Below are 26,828 nucleotides of genomic sequence, written 5' to 3'. Positions count from 1 at the left end.
GAGAAAACGGAGTGCTTGGAGCGGTGACTTGTGTTTACATATTACTGGTTCTGAGAAGCGCGTAAGCTTTAGTGTACCCTGAATATGAGAGAAAATGGGATGTTTCTATGGCTGACTAGATTATTTGCTACACGCCTACCAGTGTGTGGAATGTTCGTACATATTTAGTTTTTTTCATACATACATTATATATATATATATATATATATATATATATATATATATATATATATATATATATATATATATATATATATATATATATATATATATATATATATATATATATATATAATGGAGAGAGAGAGAGAGAAATTTTCCATCTCATATATTTTGTTATTATTTAGCTATACATATTTAACAATGTAGGAGAAAAAAGTGGAGCAACATCAGAATTTCAGCTGAATGAATTTTTCATTGATATAGAACTTTGAATTTCTATATACTTTAATTTTAAGAAGAGGTTCCTTTCATCATTATGCACCACAGCTGTGGTTGAACAGATGGTGTCTTGTGGACAAACCTGTACAAAATAAGGAATTGGTGCAAAATATAAGCAAGGTTCTTGAAGCAGCTAGATCTTGTTCATGTACTTTAATGAAACATGTTGCTTGTGATGCCACATATCCCTAAGGGAGCCAAGAAATGGAGGAAAACAACTGAAAGCTCACCAGCCTTGCATTTCTCTTTACCATCTGTATTTCCCCACAGGCCTCTCAAGTCCAGGACATTTTTTGATAATACACAACATAGCAATGTGATCATAACAAAATTTATTTAGTTAATCTGCTATAGGTTGCATCATGTTCACCCCAAGTCTTACAGTAATAGAGTTCACCCTCAATCAGTTTTGATAAATGAAACACAGCGTTTTATTATTTTGTAATTTTTTTTTTTTTTTTTATCAAAAGACAATTTTACAGTGCAACATGCTTTTGCATTCATTGTAAAACCAAGAGAAAATGGTCCATCTATGCTCTTCCTGTCAACACACTTTTTTTTTCCTGGATGTAAAACATCACCAATCAATGAAATTTGTATGATATACAGCCACTGTATATTTCTCATGCATGTGTTCTGTCACAGCAGGCAAGGGGACGGGCACTTACAGGTATTTCTCACCTTTAGCTGTAGATGATAGTAATGCAAGGTATTCTTCACTAATGTAAAACCATTTTTTCTCCATCATCATACACTGAAGACATGAACTAATGCTAATACAAAGGTATTATCACTGAACATGGAGAGAGAGAGAGAGAGAGAGAGAGAGAGAGAGAGAGAGAGAGAGAGAGAGAGAGAGAGAGAGAGAGAGAGAGAGAGAGAGAGAGAGAGAGAGAGAGAGAGAGAGAGAGAGAGAGAGAGAGAGAGAGAGAGAGAGAGAGAGAGAGAGAGAGAGAGAGAAATTGTCTGATGGTAGTATGAAGGAGAGGAAGATGTTATGTTGACCAGTTTAGCCAGCTCTGCCCATGATAATGGAGGTCAGGTATGAAGTGTAGGACATCAAAGATCTCAACTAAAGAAACATGTCTGACTCCATCAATCAGCATTCACAGAAAGCCTTATATTGTGTTGGTGAGCAGACATCCTGTATGAAAGGGAATCATTCCTCCTGATGGTGTTCTATATACCTGCCAACACAAATTTCTTAATCAAGAAAACATGCTTAATTCAAAATAATATTTACTCTATTTTAAGAGGGTTACATGAAGTGGCATGACTTTGCTTTTGTAAGGTTCTTAATTACTTTTTATCATTATGAGAACTTTTGTATTATCAGTTTCTGACCAGTTAACTGTTTCAGTGCTATTCGACACAGTTCTTGAATCACAAACATTTCCTTTTGTTTCATGGCTTCCTCTGACTGTTATATTAGCTAAAAATAGGAAAATCTACTCTTTTACTCATATTTTTCTTGTAGCTGAATTAAAATGTTTTGTATAGCACTTTTGATATTGAGGTGTTGTATATCACAGTGAAAGGCTCAAATCATGACAGAGTCAATGTAAAACTGCTCTTACTATCTTGCTGTGGGTTTGCCAAGGGCAGCATGCTAGCAAAAGGTATTGGCTTTTCTTTTAATTTATCTATTTATTATTTTTTTGCAAAATCTAGGTCAATGCTTATCTTTTAAGTACTGGTTGTTGATCTTTCATTAAACAGCATTCTACTTAACAGACTTTTTTGCCTCTTGGAAGTGTTGTTTCTCTTGGACCACATGATCACAAAGCTGGGTTTCAATCACAAATCTTTTATTTTGCATTAATCAGCCCAATGAAAAAGCCTTTTCTCAAGTTGCTGCCTGCAGCCATTGTAATGCAGGCTAACTAAAAGGCAAACTTTTAAAGAACACACAATTAAGAAAAATCAGGCCGTGCACAATTTGAAAACCCCTGTTAAACATTTCCTACCCCACTTCAGTTTGTGAGTGTGTAACAAGCTGTGGCTGTTATTTCTACAAGCACTGAGATATCCCTATTACTCTTGTCATCCTTCAGTAGCATACACATCACATCACAAGTAGTACCCTACCATCACATCACAGGTAGTACCCTACCAGTAAGTTCATGTCTGGCCGGGATGGTGGGCAGGTGAAGGTGTTGTAAAACATGCAGATATAAAAGCAAAAAGGAACCATAGATGAAATCAGATACCAGTAAACATCTTCCTTTCACCATTGTTGCTGAACACTGATATGTATATTCATATGTAAATAGATAAAATATAATGATCATTCAAGTTACAATCACTATATTAGTAATCTGAGAAAATACAAAATGTATAATACTCACCATAAAAAGTTCAACATGAACTGCCACTACAAAATGGTCTGCAAAATGTTACATAATTCATTACAATTCTTATCAGATATTCCCAGTCCATCCATATAGTATCTATATAGTGGCTAAACAGTCTTTAGCTGTGCAGTGTTTAATGTAGGGCATACATGAAGCAATTTCACATCCTGCTCAGCACCAGACAAAATGTCACACATACATAGGATATTTCACACAACAGACAACTCAACCTTGTACTTTTGTTGTTAGGAAATGTGAGAGCACAGTTACATGAAGTTAGAACTCTAGATCCACTCTTGGAAAGTTTTGGAACTGAGACAGCACTTGGTTGTTACAAATGAATAGCTGGTAGTGCATACACCATCTTGTTTTTTTTTTTTTTTTGTCTAGCATTATTGACACTTGTTCATTTGGGAGCAGGGATGTCTTGTAGTGTGTTTGTGCTGGCCATTAAATGTCTTCATTATTTTTTAGTGTGCTTGCAGTGGCCATTAAATGTCTTCAGCATCTTGTAGTGTGCTTGCGGTGGCCATTAAATATCTTCAGTGTCCTGTAATGTACTTGTGGTGGCTTTAAAGGTCTTCAGTATCTTGTAGTGTGCTTGTGCTGGCCATTAAATGCCTTCAGTGTCTTGTAGTGTGCTTGTGCTGGCCATTAAATGCCTTCAGTGTCTTGTAGTGTGCTTGTGCTGGCCACTGAATGTCTTCAATGTCTTGTAGTGTGCTTGTGCTGGCCATTGAATGCCTAGTGTCATCTTGTAGTGTGCTTGTGCTGGCCATTGAATGTCTTCAATGTCTTGTAGTGTGCTTGTGCTGGCCATTGAATGTCTTCATTGTCTTGTAGTGTGCTTGTGCTGGCCATTGAATGCCTGGTGTCATCTTGAAGTGTGCTTGTGCTGGCCATTGAATGTCTTCAGTGTCTTGTAGTGTGATTGTGCTGCCCATTAAATGCCTACAGTGTCTTGTAGTGTGCTTGTGCTGGCCATTAGATGTCTTCAATAAAGTTGACTGAATAATGTAGTGGTGGTTCACATGCACTTACAAATTATTTATTCTCTTAACTTTACTTAAAACATCTAATGGTTGCCACAAGCACACACTACATTCTAGCCCATGCTTAATGAAATTAACACATACAGCTTGACTAGGAACAAAAAATGTTTGTGTACTGCTAGCCAGTTGTTGTTAACCACCAAGTGTTACTTTAGCCACTTCAAATATTCCCAGAGTGAGATTGTAAACCCAAAACTTTGTCATTGTGCTCTCACATTTTCTAATATGCATTTCTGTGCTATCTTTTGAGTGGAATATTATCCTATTTTGTGATATTCAAAGAGAAGAGTAGTGAGGAATGTTCCTATTGCATATCTAAAACTGCTTTTGTGCCATACAGGAGAAAATGTGAATGGTGAAACCATAAATACTGAGGGAACACTGTAAACATTAAAAGAAATTACAACACTGCACCATTCCTTTCTTTTCACTTTCCATGGTTGCTCATGATAAAGACTTCATAGGTGTTTCATTTACCTGTAGTTCCTGCTCCATTATGCTTTTAAAAATCAACCCTTTCACTTGTATTCCTTTCAAATAGCATCTGTAAACATTCTCAAACACATTTAAGAGCTTTCACACCATCTACAGCAGGCATTCCCAACCTTTTTGTTCCTCTGTACTCCTTGGAGATTTTTATAGGTTCCTGTGTACCCATAAATAGATTAATAATAAATAGATGGAATTGTAATATTTTGATATTTTTTCATTATGAAATTTATATGTGTAGACTGCATAGGAATCTTAAAGTTTACAACATCAATGAAATAAACTCAAGTAATTTAGAAAATATCTTGATCCATCACATACATATCTTTCTTATAATTATCCATAATGATCATTGCATCTTGTACTTAATCCTTTCAGGCTCAGTACAGACTGCAGCCACGGTTAGTTCCATAATAGTGAAAACCAAATGGTATTTACCTGACTCTTTATTTAATTTAGATGAAAGTCTTGCTTACTAAAATTTAAAAAAAAAAAAAAAAGACATTGTGCAATCTGATTGCAGATTACAACACCATGTATTGCACAGTAGTGGCTATTCTCTGAGACCCAATGTACCCCCTGAAAAGTGCATGTACCCATGGTTGGGACTGAATTCTATAGAGTGTAACATGAATTTCTGCAGATATTGCTAGAAGTGAAAGAACAGGTTATTCTAAGTTGAAAATGTTCTAGGCACATATGCAATGTTAAGCCATGTGTGTAATTTGTGGGCTCTGGCAACAGATACAACACCCAGGCCAGGTAGAAACCAAGGTGGAAAACACCATGTCCACACACTCCACATTAGCTGCGCAGTAAAATCTAAATGTATTTGCTGTCATGGCTTCGGTGGTAAACTGTGTGTGACTGAATAACTATCAACTGATTTGCTGCTAGCCTCACTCCCTCCCATCCTCTGCTTGGGCAGGCATGATGCCTTGCAGCCTATTATTTCATTTGTCATTAGTACATCCATACTATCATTGTGTTGCATTTATCAGTAAATCACATTTATCAGTAAATCATCTGTCCACTGTCACCACTCCTCTCATTGTTGGATACCGTAAAGCTCCAAAACTTGCAGAAATCATGACTGAATAATTTACAATTCCACCAATGGACATCCAGGTCTACACATCCCCCCTTGGTTACCCACCTGGTCCAGCCACTGTCTGTTGCCCAGTCACACTTGAATTTCATACCACAGCTAAACATGCCCTCAAAATGCATAGAAAATTTTCAACTTAGACTAACCTGTACTTTCATCTCTAGCAACATTTGCAGAAACTTGTGTTTTACCCTGAATAAGACAGGTTTCAAGAACCATTTTTGCACCATTTGAACACATTTCTATTCCAGCATTAGTGAACTTGTTTCCTTCTCTTAACTATCAACATACCTGGCTAAAAGCTCCCCTTAAAAGAGGTAACCACAAGATGACACTCCTCTCACTGTTGGAATAACAATACAAATGCGGGATTTTTCTTAATCCTCTTGTTCCATCTCACAGTTGCCTATTACAATGTGCAGGGAGTGTGGTGGCAGTATTCTTCCAACTCAGCAGCAGTTAATACTGGAGCATGCTGCAAGCTCATGCCTCTGTGGATAAAGAAAGGCATTAGTCTTTGTCTCCACCATTCATTTAATAGAAGAGGATACTGTTATGTGTAGTTTGCACTATGCTGACATCTGTTCTGAGAATTCTCTCTTATTTACCATTAGCACCTTGCATACTTCAGTCACCTCCCCCCCCACTCTCTCTCTCTCTCTCTCTCTCTCTCTCTCTCTCTCTCTCTCTCTCTCTCTCTCTCTCTCTCTCTCTCTCTCTCTCTCTCCTTCTCTCACAGACACACACAAACACATACACAATAAAATAGCGGTTAGCATGATTGCCTCACACTTAAGAAAGCCTGGGTTCAAGTCCCAAAAGCAGCAAGGCAGATAGGTGAGCCTCTTAATCCATAGCCCCTGTTCACCTGGTGATAAGTACATAAGTACATACAAGGTGCAAGCAAAGGAGCTGTACCTTGATCTTCCAGTGTGTGTGTGTGTGTGTGTGTGTGTGTGTGTGTGTGTGTGTGTGTGTGTGTGTGTGTGTGTGTGTGTGTGTGTGTGTGTGTGTGTGTGTGTGTGTGTGTGTGTGTGTGTGTGGTCTCAGTTCTACCCAAAAAACAATCATTATGGTCTCAGAGCTATTTCCATAGAGGAACAGCTAGCTGTGTTACAAAACCAGCACACAGCCAAGGGTGAATAACACATACCAATATTCCATTTTACGAGGATCTTCCTCACACACTCATAACATCATTTCTGCTTTTGCATTTCTTGATACTTTGGTATATTCTTGTCATGGCCAGGTATAAAAGCACTCTTTTGCTGTAGCCATCTTTTCTAGGGAGTTCCCAAGATCACACATCAGAGTAAACTAGCTGACTCATTTTCTCTTGGACACATGACACCTTATACTTTTTCACTTAAAAATTTCCAAGTTGTGTGAAAAAATAAAATAAAAAGGAGAAAGTGCACTACACATTACAAAGAATTATTACATTCATTAGTGGTCCCTATGGTTGTGTGGCATCATTGTAGCTTTCACACAGATCCATTAGTTTCCTGGCGCTGCTGGTGCACAGACAGAGTGTGCTGGGAAGGTTGTGAGGCACCACTACATCCACCAGCCTCCTGGGGCTGTTGGTGCACAGACCAAGTGTGCTGGGAGAGTTGAAACTGGATTAAACCACTGATTCTCCCTTGTAAGAGAGTGAGATGAAAATATATCAAAAGGAATAGAATTTGCAATATTTAAAAGTTGTTTATCTTTTCATGAGATATTTAAGATTTAGTTTCTCTGTAGAATTATTTTCCAATATGGTAACACCATTCATGTATCACTAAAATTGAAACACTAATAATTTAAATTCAGTATATCTAAACAAAAGTCAGATTCCCATCACATGATCTTTATATTTATACTCTTGATGGTCATGGCTTACAAGTTGACACAAAGTGAACAAGGCTGACACATGCAACTCAGTACAAAACGTTTCAAAATGACAATAATACTGAGCAATACAGAATAAATATAGACAGGCAATGCTGTCTGGCATGCACAGGAAGCTTAGCCAAGTTAAGCCAGACAAGCATGACCCAGCTAAGCTTAACTCCCAGTACCAGAAATGACCACAAAAGTAATGTTGTGTGTCTGTTCAGTCTATGTTCTGTGCCCTCAAAGATTGTACAGTTGGAGACGTCAAGCTTTTTTGGAGACATTTTTGGTTATAAATATATACAACACCATAGAATAAGTTTCTCACATTAGAAAACTATGCAGATTATTGGATTTTGTAAGCATGACCATTAAATGAAATTCATAAGGAGAAGCACCAGACAGCTGAGGTCATATAAAGCTATGGTATGAGTGTAGGGAAATTACAATGCATAAGGAATATCACTCACACAAGATGATGATGTTAAAGGGAGGGTTGTTGGTTAGTATAAGGTGATGATATCAAATGGAAGACAATGATCCATCCTAAGAGGAGATATAATTTACTCTAAGGAAAGAGACAGTGATTCTGTTAAACTCATTGGAAAGAAGGATAAAGTCTCAGCCAGGAAGTGAATCTATGGACTCAAGAGTGTGGGCATGAACACAAGTCATTAGGTGCACATGTAAGTGTAACAGCAAGCTTTGGACTGAATTTGAAGAGAATATAAGGGACTGAAAAGGGACTGTTGTCATAAGTCCCAGGCACCTGGATTTCAGTGAGGAACAGAACATTAATTCTGGAGGATGTGAGGAGGTGATCCAAAGGTTGGAAAGAAAATAAAGGACCACAAATATTGCATAAGTTAATATAAAGAAAGTTGGAGGAGATGACAGGACATCTTGTATCATTACCAAGTGAACATCCAGGACATTTGTAGACATTTGTTTCCAGACGGCAACTCCAAGTAATAATCATAACAGCTCTGAGGAACAGATTAGACAAGTAATTAGTCTTCAATCTATAACTATGATATTGTATGCTATTGCAGTATTCAAATTCTTCTGAATATATGATACATCACTTTTTAACTTGATCCTAGCTCTGTTTATCTGGCACTGCTAGCAGCAGATGGGTTAGTGAAAATTTCATCTTTTGAGAAAAGTTTCCAAACTTTTCAACCCTGCATGGTCTTTCTTCCTTTCCTAGTAGCTACTGGTACAAGAAATGGTAAATGGGGAGGGGCCTTCATCTATACTATACATTTTTTCAATCTTCATCTATACTATACATTTTTTCAATAGAAGAGATAAGAGTGGCTTATCACAAACAGCTCTGTATGAAGCAACAGGTCTCCAATTGTTTCTCCTTCTTCTGTGGACTGGTTGAGGGAGTCAAATGTGGCACCCTAAGATGTCTGACCACATTACGTAAAAGAATGGCAGTAAGTGAGATAATTAAAACAGCATGTACATGAGCATGATAGAAGTTGTGGATACAAGAAGATAACTTCTGGTGAAATAGGAGATCAGAATGCTGGAGTATGGGAAAGTAAGTTGTATGAAGAGAATGAAAGTATTACATACAACATGCAGAAATAAAATTAAATAAATGCAGTGTTCTGTCAAGGCCATCCTTTTTAGGGAGCTCTCAGTAAAAGGTATCAGATATAGACAGACTGACAGATAGAACTGCTTCATATCACAACCACTGTATGGTAATAGCTTACCAAGCATAAATTTTGTCACAGTGGAGCACCTCACAGTTAGAAATTATGACCAATAACACAGTATGTGAATTACTTGTTTCTAACGTAAGTTACATAAGATATAAATTTTGTAATTATCATCATTGCACCTGCATGTATGACAAACTAACCACCCTTCCTCCCTCATGGATGCACTCACTTCTCAGATGTTAAGAGGTTGTACAGGAAAGCTTTCATAATTCAGTGTATTTGCAGTCATTGAATAACTTGGTACAGTGGTCGCTCCTTAACAGTGTAGGGATGTACTTTTACAGTCATCAGGTATTTGCAAGACATGATCTGCAAAACAAATCCAAAATAAACACAGGAAAATAGTCTTATATTATCAAGTGTTTTCCAAGAAATGTAATTTACCTTTATAGTGGCATGAATATGCAATTATGTGTACTATTTGCAGATATCATATTACTTTACATCTATGAGTAACATACATGTTGTGACATACATTACATAAGCTTGCAGAAATTATTTGTCTGTGACAAGACACCAACATCCTTCACCTACAATACCTATCACAATTAACATCCAACTTCCTCTTACTCTATTTACACAAATCAATCAGCATTTGTACCGAACATGTATAGGTATTTATACACTTTATAACAGCCAAACATACAGGAGGTATTTTTGATTTACGTTACAGTGTTAACAAACTAAATAAAATTCAGTGCTGATTCCTGCTATCACCACTGCACCTTACAATACTCTAGTACTGTGGAGCCTCTGCTTCTGAGGTTGGCATTCCAAGAAGTTGTCCTCATGTCCTCACTGTTGTCACATGCCAAACTGTCATTATAGTAGTATATATAACACATAGGTACATGTTATAACTTTATGACCTGTTGCATTTCATATCAAGAAGACCATGGGTGCAATTTTTCTTATTTGGTTCTGGCACTTCTCATCTACCCCAAAATGTTGTCTTTGGAAATTAAGAGTATGCTAGAAGTCATGATCTTCATTTACATTATTTTTTGTTAATCTCGATAATGAAACCTGTTACAAATGAAATTTTACTAATAAATATAAAAAATCATTTTTTGTTAATCTCGATAATGAAACCTGTTACAAATGAAATTTTACTAATAAATATAAAAAATCAAGAAGTAAATTCATTGTATAAATTTAATGGATGTAAACCTAACCTAGCTCTAAACCTTATGGGACTAACTTCTTAAGCCTGCTGGACACTAATCCTGCAGGGCACTAAGAACACTAATATGAAAACAACCTTGCCATCTTGTGGCCTGTAAGAACTCTTGCTACTTGTAAGTTCTGTAGGGACTCTTGTTATACTCTTGTTTGCTACCAAGAGTGAAGGTCTTCAATAATAACTGCAAAAAGTAATAAATAAATAAATAAATAAATAAATAAATAAATAAATAAATAAATAAATAAATAAATAAATAAATAAATGAATAAATTAATAAATAAAAAAATAAATAAATAAATAAAAAAGTTACTTATTTCCAATCCTCACAAATGCAAATGAAATCAACACTCTAAGAAAACATGAAATATTGTCCTGAAATAAATGTCACTGCTTATTTTGCTCAAACCAATCAAATATAAAATAAATATAAAGCAAACATAAATAAATATATAAAGTAAAATAAAATAAATAATAATAAAATTAATCTGGTTGTCACGTCCATCTTACATACAAGCACAAAACTCACATGTCACACAGAAGGTTTGGTGACCTTGCCGGAAAAGTAAAAAAAATTGGGGGGACGTGTCTAGTGTGGCTGTAATAGCACTTGAGTGTAGAGAAATTCAACATTTTCAAAGTCCAGCGAGCTCTGCACCAGTCAAGAGTACACATTAAAATTATTTTCTTTTGTTTATAACTGGGATTTGTGGGTAACAGCATATTAAGATTTTATGGTAAGTATACAGCTGATCCCTCCAATCACACACTGCCACTTGTGAGGCCATTCATAAAAGGCTGCCAATTATGACTTTCCACAGTAGGTTCAGTTACACTTTTCAATTGTTTTAGAGACATGTCATGTGTTCTGATAGAGGCTCACTGTCTTTTGTTAATATGGCTACCCCGTAGAGGGAAGTGAAGCAAGCAGTGCCAGTGTTCAGCAGGAAAAAAGTCATTATGAGGAATATTTAGCAATAGCAATGTTTAAGATACAATATACAGACATAAAGAAGAGGTTCCATGTGTTTATTAAGGAAGCCATCTATCTGTATCCACCTTTATCACCCTGGGAATCTCTACCACACCAGTAAAGCATAACAGTATAATGTTTGAGGTCCCTCATTAGATTATGCTAGGTTAGGTTAACGTCCTAGCAGGGAGGGTCCAAGTATGCCTCCCCTGGACCTAACCTAGCAGGAGAGGCGTAGCTCCCCCTGTTAGGTTAGGTTAATGTCCTAGCAGGAGTGTCCAAGGGGAGTGCAAGCCCCCCCAGCTAGGTTAGGTTAGGGAAATCTGAAATATTAAGATAAATTTCCTTAGATTTTAGAACACCTATATTTCACTTAGTTTTCTTCCCCATCCCCCAAACCTCAGATTTCCCACAGGGTTTATGGGGTTGGGAGAAATTGGGGGGGTGGACTTTTTTATAAAATAAATGAATAAATAAATAAATAAATAAATAAAATAATAAAAATTGAAAACAAACAGAAAAAGTTGAATAAATCAACTAAATTAATCTAAACCTAACTTAATTTCGTGCCTTCTGGGTCTCTTCTAAATTAACACAAACCGCTGTATGTCAACCTCCTGACCACATGACAGAGAGGTATCTAAAAAATCTAATCAAATATTTGACCTCCCAACCTCCTCAGACATTCACTATATGGAGATAACTGTCACCTGTCAGAATGTTCAAATTAAACTTTCTCGTTTCCCACAACAATGAAGAGCATTTAAAACTTACTTAAACCACATAACACAACCTCTCGCCAAGCTCGCGCTAAATAAGCGAAAGAGACAATCTTAGCTCTGTTGTAGCTACTGAACGGCTGAAAAATGGGAGTGGGACAATATATATATATATATATATATATATATATATATATATATATATATATATATATATATATATATATATATATATATATATATATATATATAAAAGATAAGCCTGTACTATACGCATGGACACATGATTGGCTGAAACATCACATGATGATCACACACTGCAATGATGTGGTGAATTCCACCTTAAGCCTTGCTGGAATAAAAGTGTTTGCTTACGTGGACCACTAAGACAGAGAGGAATTGAAACAAAGTTTAAATCTCTAAAATTTGTTACCGACGCAAGTTACTGATACCCGACGCAGTGGTTTGAAATATTCCAGATTATGAGATCAAAGGCATGGGAACAGCGAGACCTACATACTTTTTGTATGGTGTAAGAAAGTGCACTATAATGCTGAGATCAAAGTTGTGAACTCCATATGGCGAAGCTCGGAACGCTTCCATTCCCACAAAACTGTCTCCTGCCCATGTCCTCTTCTCTCTCAAGTTTACTGCTGCGGCGCTGCCCCGCGTAGCTGAGTGTCCGCTCTTTGTTTACAAACAAATGCCGGACTGCTGTGAATACTTTATAGGGTCTATTTCATCTTTACATTTCGCTAATCTTTTTAACAAAATCTTCAACCATGCTGTGGACAGCAGCGGACAGATATGCTTATCAACACTGTTTTGTTTGTAAACATTGTGTTCTGAGCATACGCAGCTTGCAGGCCGGGAGTCGCATACAAGAGGAAAAGAACACAACATATTGTCATTAATATGACTGAAGACTTCGTTAGAAAAAAAAAAAAGCCAAGTATAGGGATGAAATAGACCTTATAGCAATCCATCTTTTATTTTGTAAACAAAGGGGCGACAAGTACAACTACGTGCAAGGGGACAGCAACGAACACGACACCGGCGTCCGCAAGTCCTCTTTTTGCCATCAGCATTTTCGCATCATCCACTGCTCTTCTTGACACTCCAGGCTGACTCTTTCAAACACCAGGGCAAGTCTGTTCTACTATGTGGTTCTCTTCTCTTGGTTCTTGGAAATGAGGAAGATCACCTGTCTGTGAGAGCATTTTCCATTCGTCCTTTCCGGTTTGCTTTCTTTCTTTTCCATGATTGCAAACAGTAAAGTGACTATATCACTTACAACCCCGTAACCTTGTGTACCAAGGCCAGCCATGACTACGATCCCCTTCATTATATATATATATATATATATATATATATATATATATATATATATATATATATATATATATATATATATATATATATATATATATATAATCTCATTAAACGTTTGGAATACTCTCGATACACATGATCTTGATGTAACAGGTGACAGGATTGTCTCTAAATCAGGCCTTTATAACGACAACTGTGAAATACAAACAAAACATCTAATATGCCACTCTCCAAAAAATGTTACACGCCTTCTTGAAGATCACCACCCAGGTTTCCCTCATATCACTTTTCATGTATCATGGTTTCTTTTTTCTTTGTAACATTTTAGAATCTCCTTTCGTTCCATCACTGAGGCGGTAACACATGGGGATGATTTTGCTCAAGCACGCTTATTCTGGGCCGAGTTGCTCAAGCAACATGATATGTTGGTTGAGCAACTCATTATATTATGGTGATGCTAGTTTCCCTGAGCAAGGCCTAATCCTCCAATGTCGATATTCTTTAAATTTTAATGTATTTCCAATTTTCCGTCCCGTTTCCCTGTTGAAACCTGAATTTCCCTATGACGGAAATTTTCCTGTATCTGCAGCAAACAAGAGCGTGTTGGGATGGACATTAATGAGCACAGTTACCAGTTATTTTCAGAATACTTTAGAATATTATAAAGTTGGTAGCTTGTGCGTTTCAACATCCAGTTGAGCACGAAAGTTTGCTTTACCCTTTAATGATATATCTCTACCCTTTTAAGTTTCCTTTAAGATTCAAACACATCTGAAAATGTAAGTTACCAACTGTTAAAGAGTGGCAGGCATTAGCTATAAGGGCAGTCTTAAGCTGGGAGGATGTATTGCCAAGTATTGCCAGCTTGTGACTAGTGGCAGTCCAGCAGCGAATTGGCAAGTGTGAACCCCCCTTTATAAGAGCGTCTGAGGCAGATGTTCACACACATACATCGCTTAATGTATATTTGTATATATACAATTGAGATTCTCGAAGAAAATCCTTCAGTGAGTATTGACAACTTTTCTGCGTTCAGTAAGTCAATGAATTTGCAGGATTGCTATACGATCACATGGTATTAAAGTTTTAGGATGAGAAACCATAGGATGAGAAACCATTAGTGGGTTCTGGCTAATAGCTGGCATTTGTTTTCTTCCTCAAAAGGAGACCATGGGTAGGACTTGTCTCCTACTGGTGGCAGCAGTAGTGTCGTCAGTCCTCTCCGGCGCTGTGAACGATGACAGTACAGAAGTCGTTCTCGAGCAATTCCCAAAATTTAAGCGAGAGGCCCATCACTCTGCCGTTACACTGCCAGAAATGATGGAAGCGGCAAGTGTTCTAGCTATGACTGGAGAGTACGGCAACATGAACAGCAGAAGCTCTGGGGGTGATAGCGGAGACCGCTTCGGCGCAGATGGTTTCGAAGATAAACAAGGAGTGGCCTGTCCAGGTGGTGTCTATGGTAGAGTAGGAAGCTACAGTGGAGACAAATACGGAAGTGATAAATGCGAAGAGGGAAACAGTCTGTGGAAATGAAGGCTCACCTGAACAACTCTCTGAAAGCTCCAGGCACAGAGAGTGCCGCTTCCCAAAATGCTTCAGTGAGAGAAAACGAGACAAACACTCACCTGAAGCAGTCGTTCACGAGGAACAACTCTCTGAAAGCTCCAGATACGGAGAGTGCCGCTCCCCAAAATGCTTCAATGAGAGAAAACGAGACAAACACTCACCTGAAGCAGTCGTTCACGAGGAACAACTCTCTGAAAGCTCCAGGTACAGAGAGTGCCGCTCCCCAAAATGCTTCAGTGAGAGAAGACGAGACAAACACTCACCTGAAGCAGTCGTTCACGAGGAACAACTCTCTGAAAGCTCTAGATATAGAGAACGCGGCTTCCCACAATAACACAGAGAACACTGAGTACCGCCCAGGGCACAAGAGACATGAGATTTTAGATAAATTAATAAATCGCCCATGGTACATCTCACTATGAGAGCACCTCCGAATGAGTCTACTGACTCACAGGATGAGGTTTTGCCAGCCTCAGTGTCTCAGAAAATCATCCTTAAGTTCACAGTATCATTTCATTCTCTGTCTAACTCACAAGTTGATGTGATTAAAATAAATCTTACTAACTCCCAGTACTTTAAATAAATTATTCTAAGAAAGGGTGGAGTCGTAGTTTCCTTTCCAGCTTACCAAACTTAGCCTCTGTGCGTATATCTTCCCCCCTCATCTCTCTCTCTCTCTCTCTCTCTCTCTCTCTCTCTCTCTCTCTCTCTACGTTTCTTCCAGTTCTTTATTATTATTATTATTATTATTATTATTATTATTATTATTATTATTATTATTATTATTATTGTTATCATTATCAGAGAGAGAAAGAAAATACGAATTCGATTATCTTGTATTCTACGTGTGTCTCACCATGTGTGGCATGTGCTGTGATGTATAACACTGACGCGTCCTTTTTTTATGTGTCAGGGTGACTGGCCAGAGAGAAAGAGAGAGAGAGGGGAGGGGGGAATTCATATTCTGAGGTCTCTTGATATTCCTCTCTTTTTAAACAGTTCAAGTCGTAAGGAGCAGGACATGCTAAATCAGCAAGAAAATCATATAATCGACCAGGAAAATAATGAAAGAGTGCAGATATTACTTAACTCTTGCATTAGTAAGGTAGACAGGACAAGGATGGAAATAAGTAAACAGTCCTGTTCCGCGAAGCCACGAGAGGAGAGCAGGCATGCAGTTCCCAAGTTAGGAGATAACAGTAGAAGATGGTAAAAGAGATTCATTGTTTCTGTTTGTCTCGTTCATCATTCTTTGCTCTTAAAGTTGATCTCTAGTTTTACGTAATTCAAAATAGTTTGTTTATTTATTGATTTGTCTATTTATTTACTTGTATTATTTATGTATTATCTTGGTAAGGATTAGTAGCAAGATATATGCATGTCTATCCATCACAGCCCAATATTCCTGGCTAAGAGAGGAAGAGAGACAATACGACATCATATTCCTTATCATTAATACCCTCCTTCTCTCTCTCTCTCTCTCTCTCTCTCTCTCTCTCTCTCTCTCTCTCTGGGATATAAACTACTTCATCATCATCGCATTATAAGAAAAATAAATTATCACTTGACACCACTTAGGAGTATAATTGCACTCGCTACACTGATCAACAGCGACTGCTACGAAATATTGCACCTCCACTTACTTTGAGTCCCCCCCTTTCCCCCACCCACCTGCCCGCCGCTGCCTTTCCATTAATCGTACCCAAGACAGAAAGTAGCCCCACTCCACAAGAAAGTTGCTACATACCAGGGATGCCTCAGGACTCTCTCTCTCTCTCTCTCTCTCTCTCTCTCTCTCTCTCTCTCTCTCTCTCTCTCTCTGCTGTACACGTGTGGTAAAATGAACATTTCAGGTGTTGCATAAATCTTTCCAGCGTGGTGCGTGACTTCGGTTGTCTGAGTAATGGCTAAGTTCTCAGGAATGACTGACAGGAACGTGGCTCATGTGGAAAAAGTTTAATAATTCTGGGTATGTATGTTGTAAGTGGATAATGTTTTAAAATGTCCTCCATCTTAGATTACTGGTGCTGATGTAACTGCCTTTTCCTTTTCTTCTTAATGCGCGTTCCTTTAAAAGAGAGAGAAAAAAAGAAAAAAGAGAAAGAAAAGAAAGAGAAAGCAGTCCTTTTTTTTCAGTCTTCACGTGGGTCAACCTTTCACCCTAGCGTTGTGGTGACGTCATGGCGTGCCCTTGGCAAGGTCCTCCCTAGCTAGACTTAACTTTACTTCTCCTGTACATCAGGCTTGGAGGGATGGTGGGTGAAGAGATTGGATGTGAGTGACAGGTGTTGAAGTGTGCGTGGCTATCAGCTGGACGTGGGGCTTGGATAGCGTGAGGCTGCGGCTTTGGGGTGGGGGCGCAGCAGGGAAGGTGTTGGAGGCGCTCAGGTGTGGGCAGCGCGGAGTTGACCCTCACGCGACCCTTCACCCGAGGTCAGAGTCGCGCCACGAGTTGGAACAAAATGCTGGACACTTAACAACGAGTGTAGCTTTTTCGCGCTCCTTCAACTTTCCCTTCATGACCGCCAGCTATACCCGAGGCCCTCCACCCCCGCACCCACAGGCATTCCTAATGCCTTCCTCACGCTCACCATCCTGTTGCTGTTGCTTCTGCTGCTGACCTGCTAGCTTGGTGGTGGTGATGATGATAGCAGTTACTCTTGTCATCACTATTGTTATTACTATTTTCATGATCAGTAGTAATAGCAGCAGCAGCAGAAGCAGCAGCAGCAGCAGCAGCAGCAGCAGCAGCAGCAGCAGCAGCAGCAGCAGCAGTAGCAACAGCAACAACAGTAGTAGCAGCAGCAGCAGTAGTAGTAGTAGTAGTAGTAGTAGTAGTAGTAGTAGTAGTAGTAGTAGTAGTAGTAGTAGTAGAATCATATTAACAACAATAGCACTGTAGTTCCAGCGGTAATTGTTTTAGTGATATTGCTGCTGCTGCTGCTCTTGTTGTTGCTACTGATGTTGCTACTTTTGTTGTTTTGCCGTTATCATCGTTGTTTCCATGAATTTAACACACACACACACACACACACACACTGTAGCAGCTAGCCAGCCACACCTCCCCTTGATTCAGGATCGCCAGCAGGAAGCCACACCTTCGATCGTGCTCAGCCTGATCTGTGTGGCAGCCAGACAAGGCAAGAAAACAAAGGTACTAAACCAAAGATATACGCGCACGCAGCTTAATCAGGTTTATGATGAACAACATAACTGGAATAACAGATAATACGTAATTGCAATGCAGGCTCAGACATGAATGTATAGGTTAGGCTGTGTAGCGAGCATTTACCTTTCCTCTGATAAATTGTTTTCTCGGTACACAAACTCTGTGTATTTGCCGTATATAGTGGACGAGTCATATGTTTTCTTGTATATCACTTGTAGTACACTAACAGGACTTCCATTACACGAAAATAAGTACATGTTTTATAATACACTTCACCAATGGAAATGACGTCAGGTAAGCTATTAGAGTATCTAATTGTAATTGTACGTATTGGTGTTACGCTGGGAACACTACCCTCAAGGAACTAAGCTGAGTATAGCATGTGCAGATTATTCCCTGGTAAGCACCGCTATAACATCTATGCCTACGAAAACAATAGTTAGTAATGAACCTTCTCAGTATACAAGCCAGCCCGTACACTGAGGAAGGTTCGGCTCATGCTACAGATTCGGTTCTTTATAGATAGAAATTACAATATTGTCAAAATACAAACTGTTACATCTTTTTATAATTTCACGTTCATTAATATGATGCTTTCTGTGTACAACAGAAGCAAGTGGGTTGAACGCAAACCGAATCTATACCATTTCGAAGTTAACTTCACCATGTAAACAAACCCAAAGAACGTCACCAAGACCGGCTTAGGTGAGTTTTCTGCTGTCAGGGTGCTGCGGGGCCGCTGTCAGCGTCAGGGTGTGTAGGGGGAGTCCAGGGAAGTATTATGGTATCAGGGGCTATAGCAGTAACTATATAATTCAAGGCGGGTGTGTGGGCGGCACTGCACGAAACAGCAGCGTGGCGATCCAGGCTGTCGAGTCGAGGTTGCGCAGTATTGTAATGAGTATTAAGATTATTTAGTCCTGGCAAGATCGGTGCATTTCTTGTACTTGGTTGCTGTGCTTAATGATGTGCCTCTCTGTGCAGGATGCCTCGCTAAGGCAGGTGACACCTGTTTTCCGTTACAATTTATAAGGCTCCTGCAGGTACAGGCGGTGCGGAGGGGCGGGAGAGATCGATCGGCGTGCTGGCCGGGTCGATGATCGGAGAAGTGCGAGGAGGCGAGGACACGCTTGCATTAGACCAAGTGAGGGGGCGTGCGTACACAACGAGGTGCATGGTGGAAGGGGAGTTCTGGAGGGTGGCTGGTGCCTGGTGGTGGTTTCTGAGGGAAGGCTGGGGAGGCACGGTGGGGACGGGTAGAGACGAGGCGATGGTCGAGAGACTCTTGTCCGGGGGTGAAGCTGTAGAATCTGTAACTGTGTTTACCACCTCGCTGCGTCCTGGTGGCCGTGCGTGGCCACGCCTGTGGTGCTTCTTGGGTTGGTCCGGACGGTGACCACACAGCCATGCGTGGAAGGGGTGGTCACAAAGGTGGCCCCGGGGTGGGCGGGATGTGGGAAGGCTTTCTTGTTCCCTGGGAGGCTTCACCTTGGTTTGGGGAGTAAGGGAAGCTGGTGCAGCAACGGGCTCCTTTGCGGGGACCGAGGCAGGGTCGGGGCTGCTGGTGCGGCGAGGCGAGGAGCACAGGAAGCTGTGGAAGGGGTGGCGGCACACGTCCTGCCGGCTGGGCTCGGGCTCTGCTTCAGGTTCCGGGTTGTTTGACTTGCCGCGCTCCTGTGTAGTGGTGAACTGTGGGGGAGCTGGGGACGGCGTCGGAGCGGCCAGGAAATTGTTGGGGGATAACACGGGTGCTTCGACAGGGAAAGAGGCCGCCGGGTCAAGCACGGGATCAGCAGCTGGCTTCTGCTTGTGGCGGGGGCTGGGGCGGGGTCGGAGGCGGGGACGGGGGCGGGGCCTTAGGCGGGGACGGGGACGGGAGCTGGGGCGAGGGGCTGGCCGGCTACACAGCCAAGAATGGAAGGCGTGGGTGCAGGGATCGGCTCCGTCCCAGCTCGGTTTAGGTGGGGCAGGAGTTGGCAGCGCTTGTATCTTTGGGGGAGGCCTTGGCTTGGGAGGGTCAGGGACTGGCTTGATTGACTTGCCTAGGATGGAGGACTCGAGGCTCAGCCGCGGTCTTTCGCAGCGCCAAGAGTGAAATGGGTGTGAACAAACGTCGTAGGGTCGAGCTGTTGTAGAGGTCTGGGACAGGAGAAGTGAATCTTTTCTCGTGTTGGAGGCTTCTGGGAGGGGGCCAGCAGTGGGGCGTGGAGTGGGACGTGGAGTTGGGCGTGGAGTGGGGCGCTGCTTGCGTCGTGGAGTGGGGCGTTGAGTAGGACGCGGGGTGGGGCGTTGAGTGGGGCGCTGCGTGGGGCGTGGAGTGGAGTGAGGTTCAGGTTTGAGTCGAGAGCGTGGTCTTGCGGCGGCACTGCAGAGCCATGTATGGAACGGATGAGAGCAGTGATCGTAGTGAGGCTCCTGCTGCACTGCTTTGGGCCGCGCCTTGGATGGCAGAGGAGGTGGTTGAGGCAGAGCTGGCGGTTTGGGGGTGGCTGGCTCTGAGAATGAGATGCTGCCGCGCCTTGGTTCCGGGGTTGTGGTGGGGGGTGGAGTGGGTGCCGGGAGAGGTAAGGTGTTCTGAGGCGCTCCTCTGGATGGCGCCGTCTCGGGAGAAAAGTCCTCTCCGTGCTGAGGTGATGAAGGGGTGGTGGGCGGTGTGGGGATCGTGGGAACGAGGGAATGAGGAGTAGGTCGAGGAAGTGGCAAGGTGTCCGGGGCCGCGCTGACTGTGATCTGCTTGCCCCTGGAAGTTATCGATGACACGCGGGGCCGAGACGATGATTCACACATCCAGGCATGGAAAGGGTGGGAGCACTTGTCATAAGCGGCCGTACCCACACGGTGACCTGTGGCACGAGCATGGCGATGGAGCGGGAGGCGGGCGTCTCCCCAAACCGTCAGCAGCAGCAGGAAGCACGCCGCCTGCGGAAGACAATCATTTGAGGTGTGGCGTGGAGGTTAGGCAAGCAAGCAGAAGTAGTGGAAGAGGAGAAGGAAGAGGAGGAGGAGCAGGAGAATGGGTGCAGCAGTCACTTGTCACGACGTTAGCTCTTTTTTTTATTTATTTATTTATTTTTTTCCCCTCTGTGCTGGGGAAAGTTGGTCAGGTTGCCTCCTGCCCCGCTCCCCCGCCAAGCCTGGACGGACTCCCATGGCATACCAGCAGCGGGTTACCTACCGTGCGGTGCGGCCTGTCCCTCCCTTCCTCGCGTTAACGTCCCCATCTGGCGAACACTTTCCCTGGCAGCGACAATAACACCAGCACGGGTTTCGCCTCGCGCTTTTCAAATCCGGTAGAAAGTCTGACCAATACAATCTCACAATCTCGGTACAAGCTTGTTGGCTCCTGATTTTACACTGATCCATTCCAGGATTTGCAGGGTAAAAGATTCTTGTGACTTTGATGTGTCGCGCGATAAGCATAGTTAATGTAGATTTAAATGACAGGAAGTAAACACGGACGCATTCCGAGGCTGTCATGGGTCGGTGTCCTTGTCATAGGTGAGGGTGAGGAACACGACAACGTTCCTAACAACAACTTGATGTCCTGAGAGGCGACATGAATCCAGTTCAGAAAGTTGTTTTGGACCGAGTAAGGTGTGACATTATCTCTTACACCTCTCTTTCTCTCTCTCTCTCTCTCTCTCTCTCTCTCTCTCTCTCTCTCTCTCTCTCTCTCTCTCTCTCTCTCTCTCTCTCTCTCTCTCTCTCTCTCTCTGTGCGGAAGAAAAATAAATGATTACGCCGACGAGTTTCAAGCTTTGTTACCTCGATGTCAACACGCGGAAAAAAAAGAAAAAAACATCAGCTTTCTCTCGCCAGTAGCGACACAGCGCCTCCATCTCGCACGAAAAATACCGATACAAACATTTATCATTGGCGTGTTGTTGTGCAGAGAGAGAGAGAGAGAGAGAGAGAGAGAGAGAGAGAGAGAGAGAGAGAGAGAGAGAGAGAGAGAGAGAGAGAGAGTATATACAAGTATCTCCTAACCCTTTGTCAGTCTCAGATAAAAAAAGTAATTAGATATATCTCACTCCCATACTAGTCCGAGAGAGAGAGAGAGAGAGAGAGAGAGAGAGAGAGAGAGAGAGAGAGAGAGAGAGAGAGAGAGAGAGAGAGAGATGGTAATAATAATAATCACATATCTCAATCCCTTACCAGTCAGTCCCAGTACCGCCTCATCACACCTGTGGGGGAATGACGCAACACTTTCTCACCTGATCTCACCTGCTCATCACATAATTAAGAACCTGTTTGGACGCCTTCCCACCTGAGTGACGCCGCGTGGACCTGCTGACTTCCCGACACGAGGGGGAGATAAGGAGGTGCAGTACATGATTTAGTACATTCTTCTCTACAAGTGCTCATCTATTTCCTAAGTGTATTGTAGCCCAGTCACTGCATCTAAAGAGGCTTAGGGATTAAGGCACTGGCGAGATATGAGTGGGTGACCGTAGAAGGGAGTATCTTGGCAAACGTTTATGTGGAGTGGTTAGCATGCAAGGTTCATCGGTATAAAAGTATGGCCACTCCATTTAAAGATTCGTAGGGAACTGGCGAGAACATACAGGGATTAAGGCGAAGAGGAAAGTATCTTTGGTAAATACTTCTGTGCATTGGTTAGTGTACGGTTCATTGGCGTTGAATATAAAAATACGAAGAAGTGATTTCAAAGTGAAGATTTCTTTGATGTGTGTACGTTACGTTTTAATGATTAGGTAGGATATCCGCCTCGCATTTAGTGGGGTAAGTTGTGTTTATAATACCCGCTGCGGTGAAAGGACACGTTATTTATCCGATTCTGCTTCTCGCCATTTTCTCGGTGGGTGTAGCGCTCTCTCGTAACCGTAGTCGGCGTCGTATGACCTCAATGCCTCAATGTTGCGATGTTATAACTATCGAAGGAAGTGTTACCAGGAGAACCTGACTAATCATATCTGTGGTCTTTAGAAATATTCGCAGTGAGAGAGCAAAACACTTAAAAATATGAGGGTTGCTTAGGTGTTGGTTTGGTGGTTGGAGTAACACCACCACTATCACACAACCAACACAACGCTACTTCTCTCTACCCCAGCCAGTCAACCCTCGCCACAGCATCGGAATCCCACAAGTCTCCACGCATCAACACTCACGTGAAAAGAAAGTGACCGTGTGCATTTACAAGCATCTCCCCATTTACATCTTTTATTGGCGAATCCTTGAGGGAGGCACGTCTCAGTTGGCCACGGAGGATTGGAGATAGTAGCAAGGAGGAAAGGAGAGTTATATTCAGTTACATTCACTCCTGTGGCAGAGACAAAAACTTAATGTGCCGTGTATACGATTACGTGTTGTTTTTTTGATGATATTTTATAGTTACTGGTATGCAAGTAACGTCGTTTGACTGTATAGTGTTGTGCTGTGTGTCGTGGAGTTAAAGGGCCACATATGTGTGTGTGTGTGTGTGTGTGTGATATCTAAGTATCTTGTCACACACACACACACACACACACACACACACACACACACACACACACACAGAGCGGGAATCAAACGGGTGAGGGTCAATGTTTAACTCGAGCGTTTAATCCACGCGATCATGAGCGCTGCTTCGTCATTCTGGCTACAGTGACGCTTTGGGGAACGGCGTATAGAGTAAGAGAGAGAGAGAGAGAGAGAGAGAGAGAGAGAGAGAGAGAGAGAGAGAGAGAGAGAGAGAGAGAGAGAGAGTGTCATTTGCGTTAAAACTGCTCACACGTGACGTACTTCTGTAGGTATACGGAATGTCAAGGTTACTGCTGTGTTTTCTTTTGGTTCGGGGGGCGGAGGTCGTGGTGGCGGCGCTGCGTGAGGCTCCTGCTCGCTATTATGCTGGACTCTTGCTAGTGGCTGTGGCGGTACTAGGGAAAGACTATGTTGTTATTATTATTATTATTATTATTATTATTATTATTATTATTATTATTATTACCATTATTTTCACTGGTTTATTTGATTTCAATGTGTTTGCGTTCTTTTCTGTTTTATGATTTTATCTATGCTAATTTCGAGTTTGTTATTTCGTTTTGTTGTTTTGCTCGTATATTGAAGTTTTTAATTTGCACTATTTTACTTTTTGCAGCTATATTCTGTTCCTTTCTCTTACTATTGTATCTAGAGCAAACTGTGTTTTTCAAAACCTTGTATGTCAGTTACAATGCTAGTACATTTCTTCTCTCTCTCTCTCTCTCTCTCTCTCTCTCTCTCTCTCTCTCTCTCTCTCTCTCTCTCTCTCTCTCTCTCTTACTTTTGCTTGCGCCATAACAATTATAAAAACAAACAACTCGTCTGTTGTGTCCGTCGTAGTTTGAGATAAGTGTGATGAGCGTCGTGCAGGTCATGGAGGGGCGGGGCGGGACGGCAATGTCACAGTGTGGGCGTGGGAGTTGCTGCGGGTGCGGGCTGACACTTGCTGACTCACCTGTAGGGCGGGGCGTGAGGTGGCGCGCGTCATGGTAGCGGCGCGCGGAGCATCACCAGCCGCCGGGCCGCCTGGTCATCCACTCACAGGTCACGTAAGGGTCAAGATGTGCTCAGCGACTCGCGACTCCTGGGCACGGATCACGCGGAGGCTGCGCTCAGGTCAGGGTCCACCATTGTGTCCTGCGCGGCGTTGCTGTTTCTGTGTTGCGTCTTGGGCGAGGAGACAAGCTTAAAATGGAGAGTGTTCGTATTTCGGAAGTGTCCGGCGTGTGTGTGTGTGTGTGTGTGTGTGTGTGTGTGTGTGTCGCGGCGGTAAGTGTTTTTATTAGTCACGTGAACCAGTTACAGAAGTCAGCACAGTTTTGTCACTTTGAACGTCATGTCTCGTGTGGTGAATACAACAACAGTAATTCCACTGAATCTCGTCGGGGCATTACGAGGAGACCTCAGACCAAGGGGAGTGTGAGGATATGAAGTTTGCGTGCTAAGTTTTGTGTACTTTTTGGTGCAAATTTGCAGGTTTGTTAGGGTGTTTAAGTTCGGCGGTGGTGGTGGTGGTGGTGGTGGTGGTGGTGGTGTGTGAGGGGGCGAGGTTCCGAACTGTGAGGTGCCCCGCGCCGGACTGCTGGTGAGGGTGGCCTGCTGCCTGGCCTGCCTGCCACTCTGCCCACACCCTCACGCCCGCCTGCGCCTTCTCTCACTCTCTCTTTCCTTCTCTTTCTCTCCGACCATCATTCGCAACCTGCTTATTATCTCTGTTTTCCTCTGTACCATTTTTTTTTTCTCTCCACATTATTTATCCCTCGTTCGCTTTCCTTGTGCTCGCTGTGTTCCAACCCTCGGCTTCGGTAGCGCGGAGACGAAAGTAAGAATGCACAGAGGAAACATGATCTTTTCTTTTTTCCCTCTTTAATTGCAGTGTGAGAGAGAAAGACGGAAAAAAAGTGAGGACTACTCGTATCTCAAATTCCAGAGCGATTTCATCCTGCGCCAAATACACTTTCACTTTCGATTCCAGCGAGAGAGGGACACGCGTGGTTGGCTGCCCCTCGAACACGCCATAGTGCACCTCACCTCAGTGCCCTGTCTCCTCCTCCTCCTCCTATACCAAAGAAGAAGATGAAGGGGGGGTTATCGTGTCACACGCTCTCACCAACAATGATATCAATGGTACATAAATACCTGTATCTCATCCCACTGACATTTTAATACCACGTCACTTCAGCGGTAACTCACACAGAGGAATGCAAGAATTCTAGTGCCGCGAGTCAAGCCGTAAGTATTGCTTGTGAAGGAGTGATGTCTTCTCGTTACGGCAGATTATCACTGCGGGATTTCTTCACAATCTGATACGTTATTGGCGTGATGTTTCGCAATCAGATGACGCAGAACAAAGCCATACAGCACCTAACCTGCTTTCGAAACCATCCGATCCAGCGATGAAACGATATATATATTTCTCTCTCTCTCTCTCTCTCTTTCTCTCTCTCTCTCTCTGTCTCTCTCTCTCTCTCTCTGGTAATTTTAGCATTAGGGGAAACATCTTTTTATGGAAGTCACGAAAGAAAGAAAACGAACGAAAAATTATTGTTATTATTATTCTCTCTCTCTCTCTCTCTCTCTCTTCTCTCTCTCTCTTCTCTTCTCTCTCTCTCTCTCTCTCTCTCTCTCTCTCCTCTCTCTCTCTCTCTCTCTCTCTCTCTCTCCACCCTCTCCCTCGCCAGCCTATTACCGTTATGTGCTGCGGGGCGGACCAAAATAATACTCGTACCTGCCTGCCTGCCTGCCTGCCTGCCTGCCGCCAAATACGGCCAGCCTGCATTATGCTCGGCGCCCACAAAGTAATTGGACTTATATGACACCCGGCTTTTGTAACTCCACCACGACCAGCAGGAATTACACGCCTACTGATTTCTCTGCGCGTTGTATCATCACCCCCTTTGTCCTGCTGCGCTTACCTCCAGTTCCTCTCTCCCTTCTCCTCACTCCTATTATCTTTCTGCCTCCGTGGCCAATAGAGACGTGCCTATGTTAAGGATTCGCCAATAAGTGATGTAAATGTGGGATGCTTGTACGTGAATGCACTTGCTTACTTTCGTTTCAAGTGCCCCAAGTGAAGTGAGTGTTTATGTGTGGAAAGTTGTGGGATTCCGATGCTGTGACGAGGGTTGACTGGTTAGGTGTTAAGAGAAATGGTAATAGTCTTTGCTGTGAAGTAGTCGTAGTCTTATTATTATTATTATTATTATTATCATTATTATTATTATTATTATTATTATTATTATTATTATTAGTAGTAGTAGTAGTAGTAGTAGTAGTAGTAGTAGTATTAGTAGTAGTAGTAGTAGCAGCAGTAGTAGTGGTATTAGTATTAGTAGTAGTAGTAG

The 26,828-nt window shown here is 42.1% G+C and overlaps 3 protein-coding genes and 1 long non-coding RNA gene across 10 annotated transcripts in view; 2 read left to right on the top strand and 2 right to left on the bottom strand.

Moving 5' to 3' along the window:
• Positions 1 to 12,737, bottom strand: part of LOC135099555 (uncharacterized) — a 60,357-nt gene extending 47,620 nt beyond the window's left edge. The window contains exons 1-4 of one of the 2 annotated variants that reach the window (XR_010268121.1): positions 12,454 to 12,737; positions 9,231 to 9,370; positions 8,238 to 8,308; positions 2,790 to 5,935 (exon numbers count right to left, since the gene is read on the bottom strand). The gene's annotated coding sequence lies outside the window, so the exon portion shown is untranslated. The remainder of the gene's footprint in view (positions 1 to 2,789; positions 5,936 to 8,237; positions 8,309 to 9,230; positions 9,371 to 12,453) is intronic. The other variant, XR_010268133.1, reaches the window with a different exon arrangement.
• Positions 12,738 to 13,384: 647 nt separating this feature from the next.
• LOC135099574 (uncharacterized) lies at positions 13,385 to 15,355 on the top strand. The gene is made up of 2 exons (XR_010268152.1): positions 13,385 to 14,272; positions 14,430 to 15,355. It is a non-coding gene; the product is annotated as an uncharacterized LOC135099574 (long non-coding RNA).
• Positions 15,356 to 18,015: 2,660 nt separating this feature from the next.
• On the bottom strand, positions 18,016 to 25,155 carry LOC135099513 (uncharacterized). Of its 2 annotated transcripts, XM_064001900.1 has the most exons (3): positions 24,440 to 25,151; positions 23,746 to 23,879; positions 18,016 to 20,922 (listed from the first exon to the last, which is right to left on the bottom strand). In XM_064001900.1, exon 3 carries the CDS (start codon positions 20,788 to 20,790, stop codon positions 19,030 to 19,032), a length of 1,761 nt encoding a protein of 586 aa, XP_063857970.1. In that variant the 5' UTR covers positions 20,791 to 20,922; positions 23,746 to 23,879; positions 24,440 to 25,151; the 3' UTR covers positions 18,016 to 19,029. The 2 variants fall into 2 exon arrangements, with proteins under 2 accessions (XP_063857970.1, XP_063857962.1); XM_064001892.1 differs by lacking the exon at positions 23,746 to 23,879 and having other exon boundaries at positions 24,440 to 25,155.
• The window catches only part of LOC135099535 (uncharacterized), a 53,974-nt gene continuing 48,074 nt past the window's right edge, over positions 20,929 to 26,828 (top strand). For 3 of the 5 annotated variants that reach the window (XR_010268083.1, XR_010268074.1, XM_064001921.1), the window contains exon 1: positions 24,529 to 24,600. The gene's annotated coding sequence lies outside the window, so the exon portion shown is untranslated. Of the gene's footprint in view, positions 22,326 to 24,521; positions 24,601 to 26,828 lie in introns of those variants that run through there. The other 2 variants (XR_010268077.1, XR_010268079.1) reach the window with 2 other exon arrangements.

Source organism: Scylla paramamosain, chromosome 4 (assembly GCF_035594125.1).
Source record: "Scylla paramamosain isolate STU-SP2022 chromosome 4, ASM3559412v1, whole genome shotgun sequence".
NCBI lineage: Eukaryota > Metazoa > Arthropoda > Malacostraca > Decapoda > Portunidae > Scylla > Scylla paramamosain.
The sequence above is the reverse complement of the archived record's forward strand: the minus strand, read 5'-3'. Positions and strand labels throughout refer to the sequence as shown.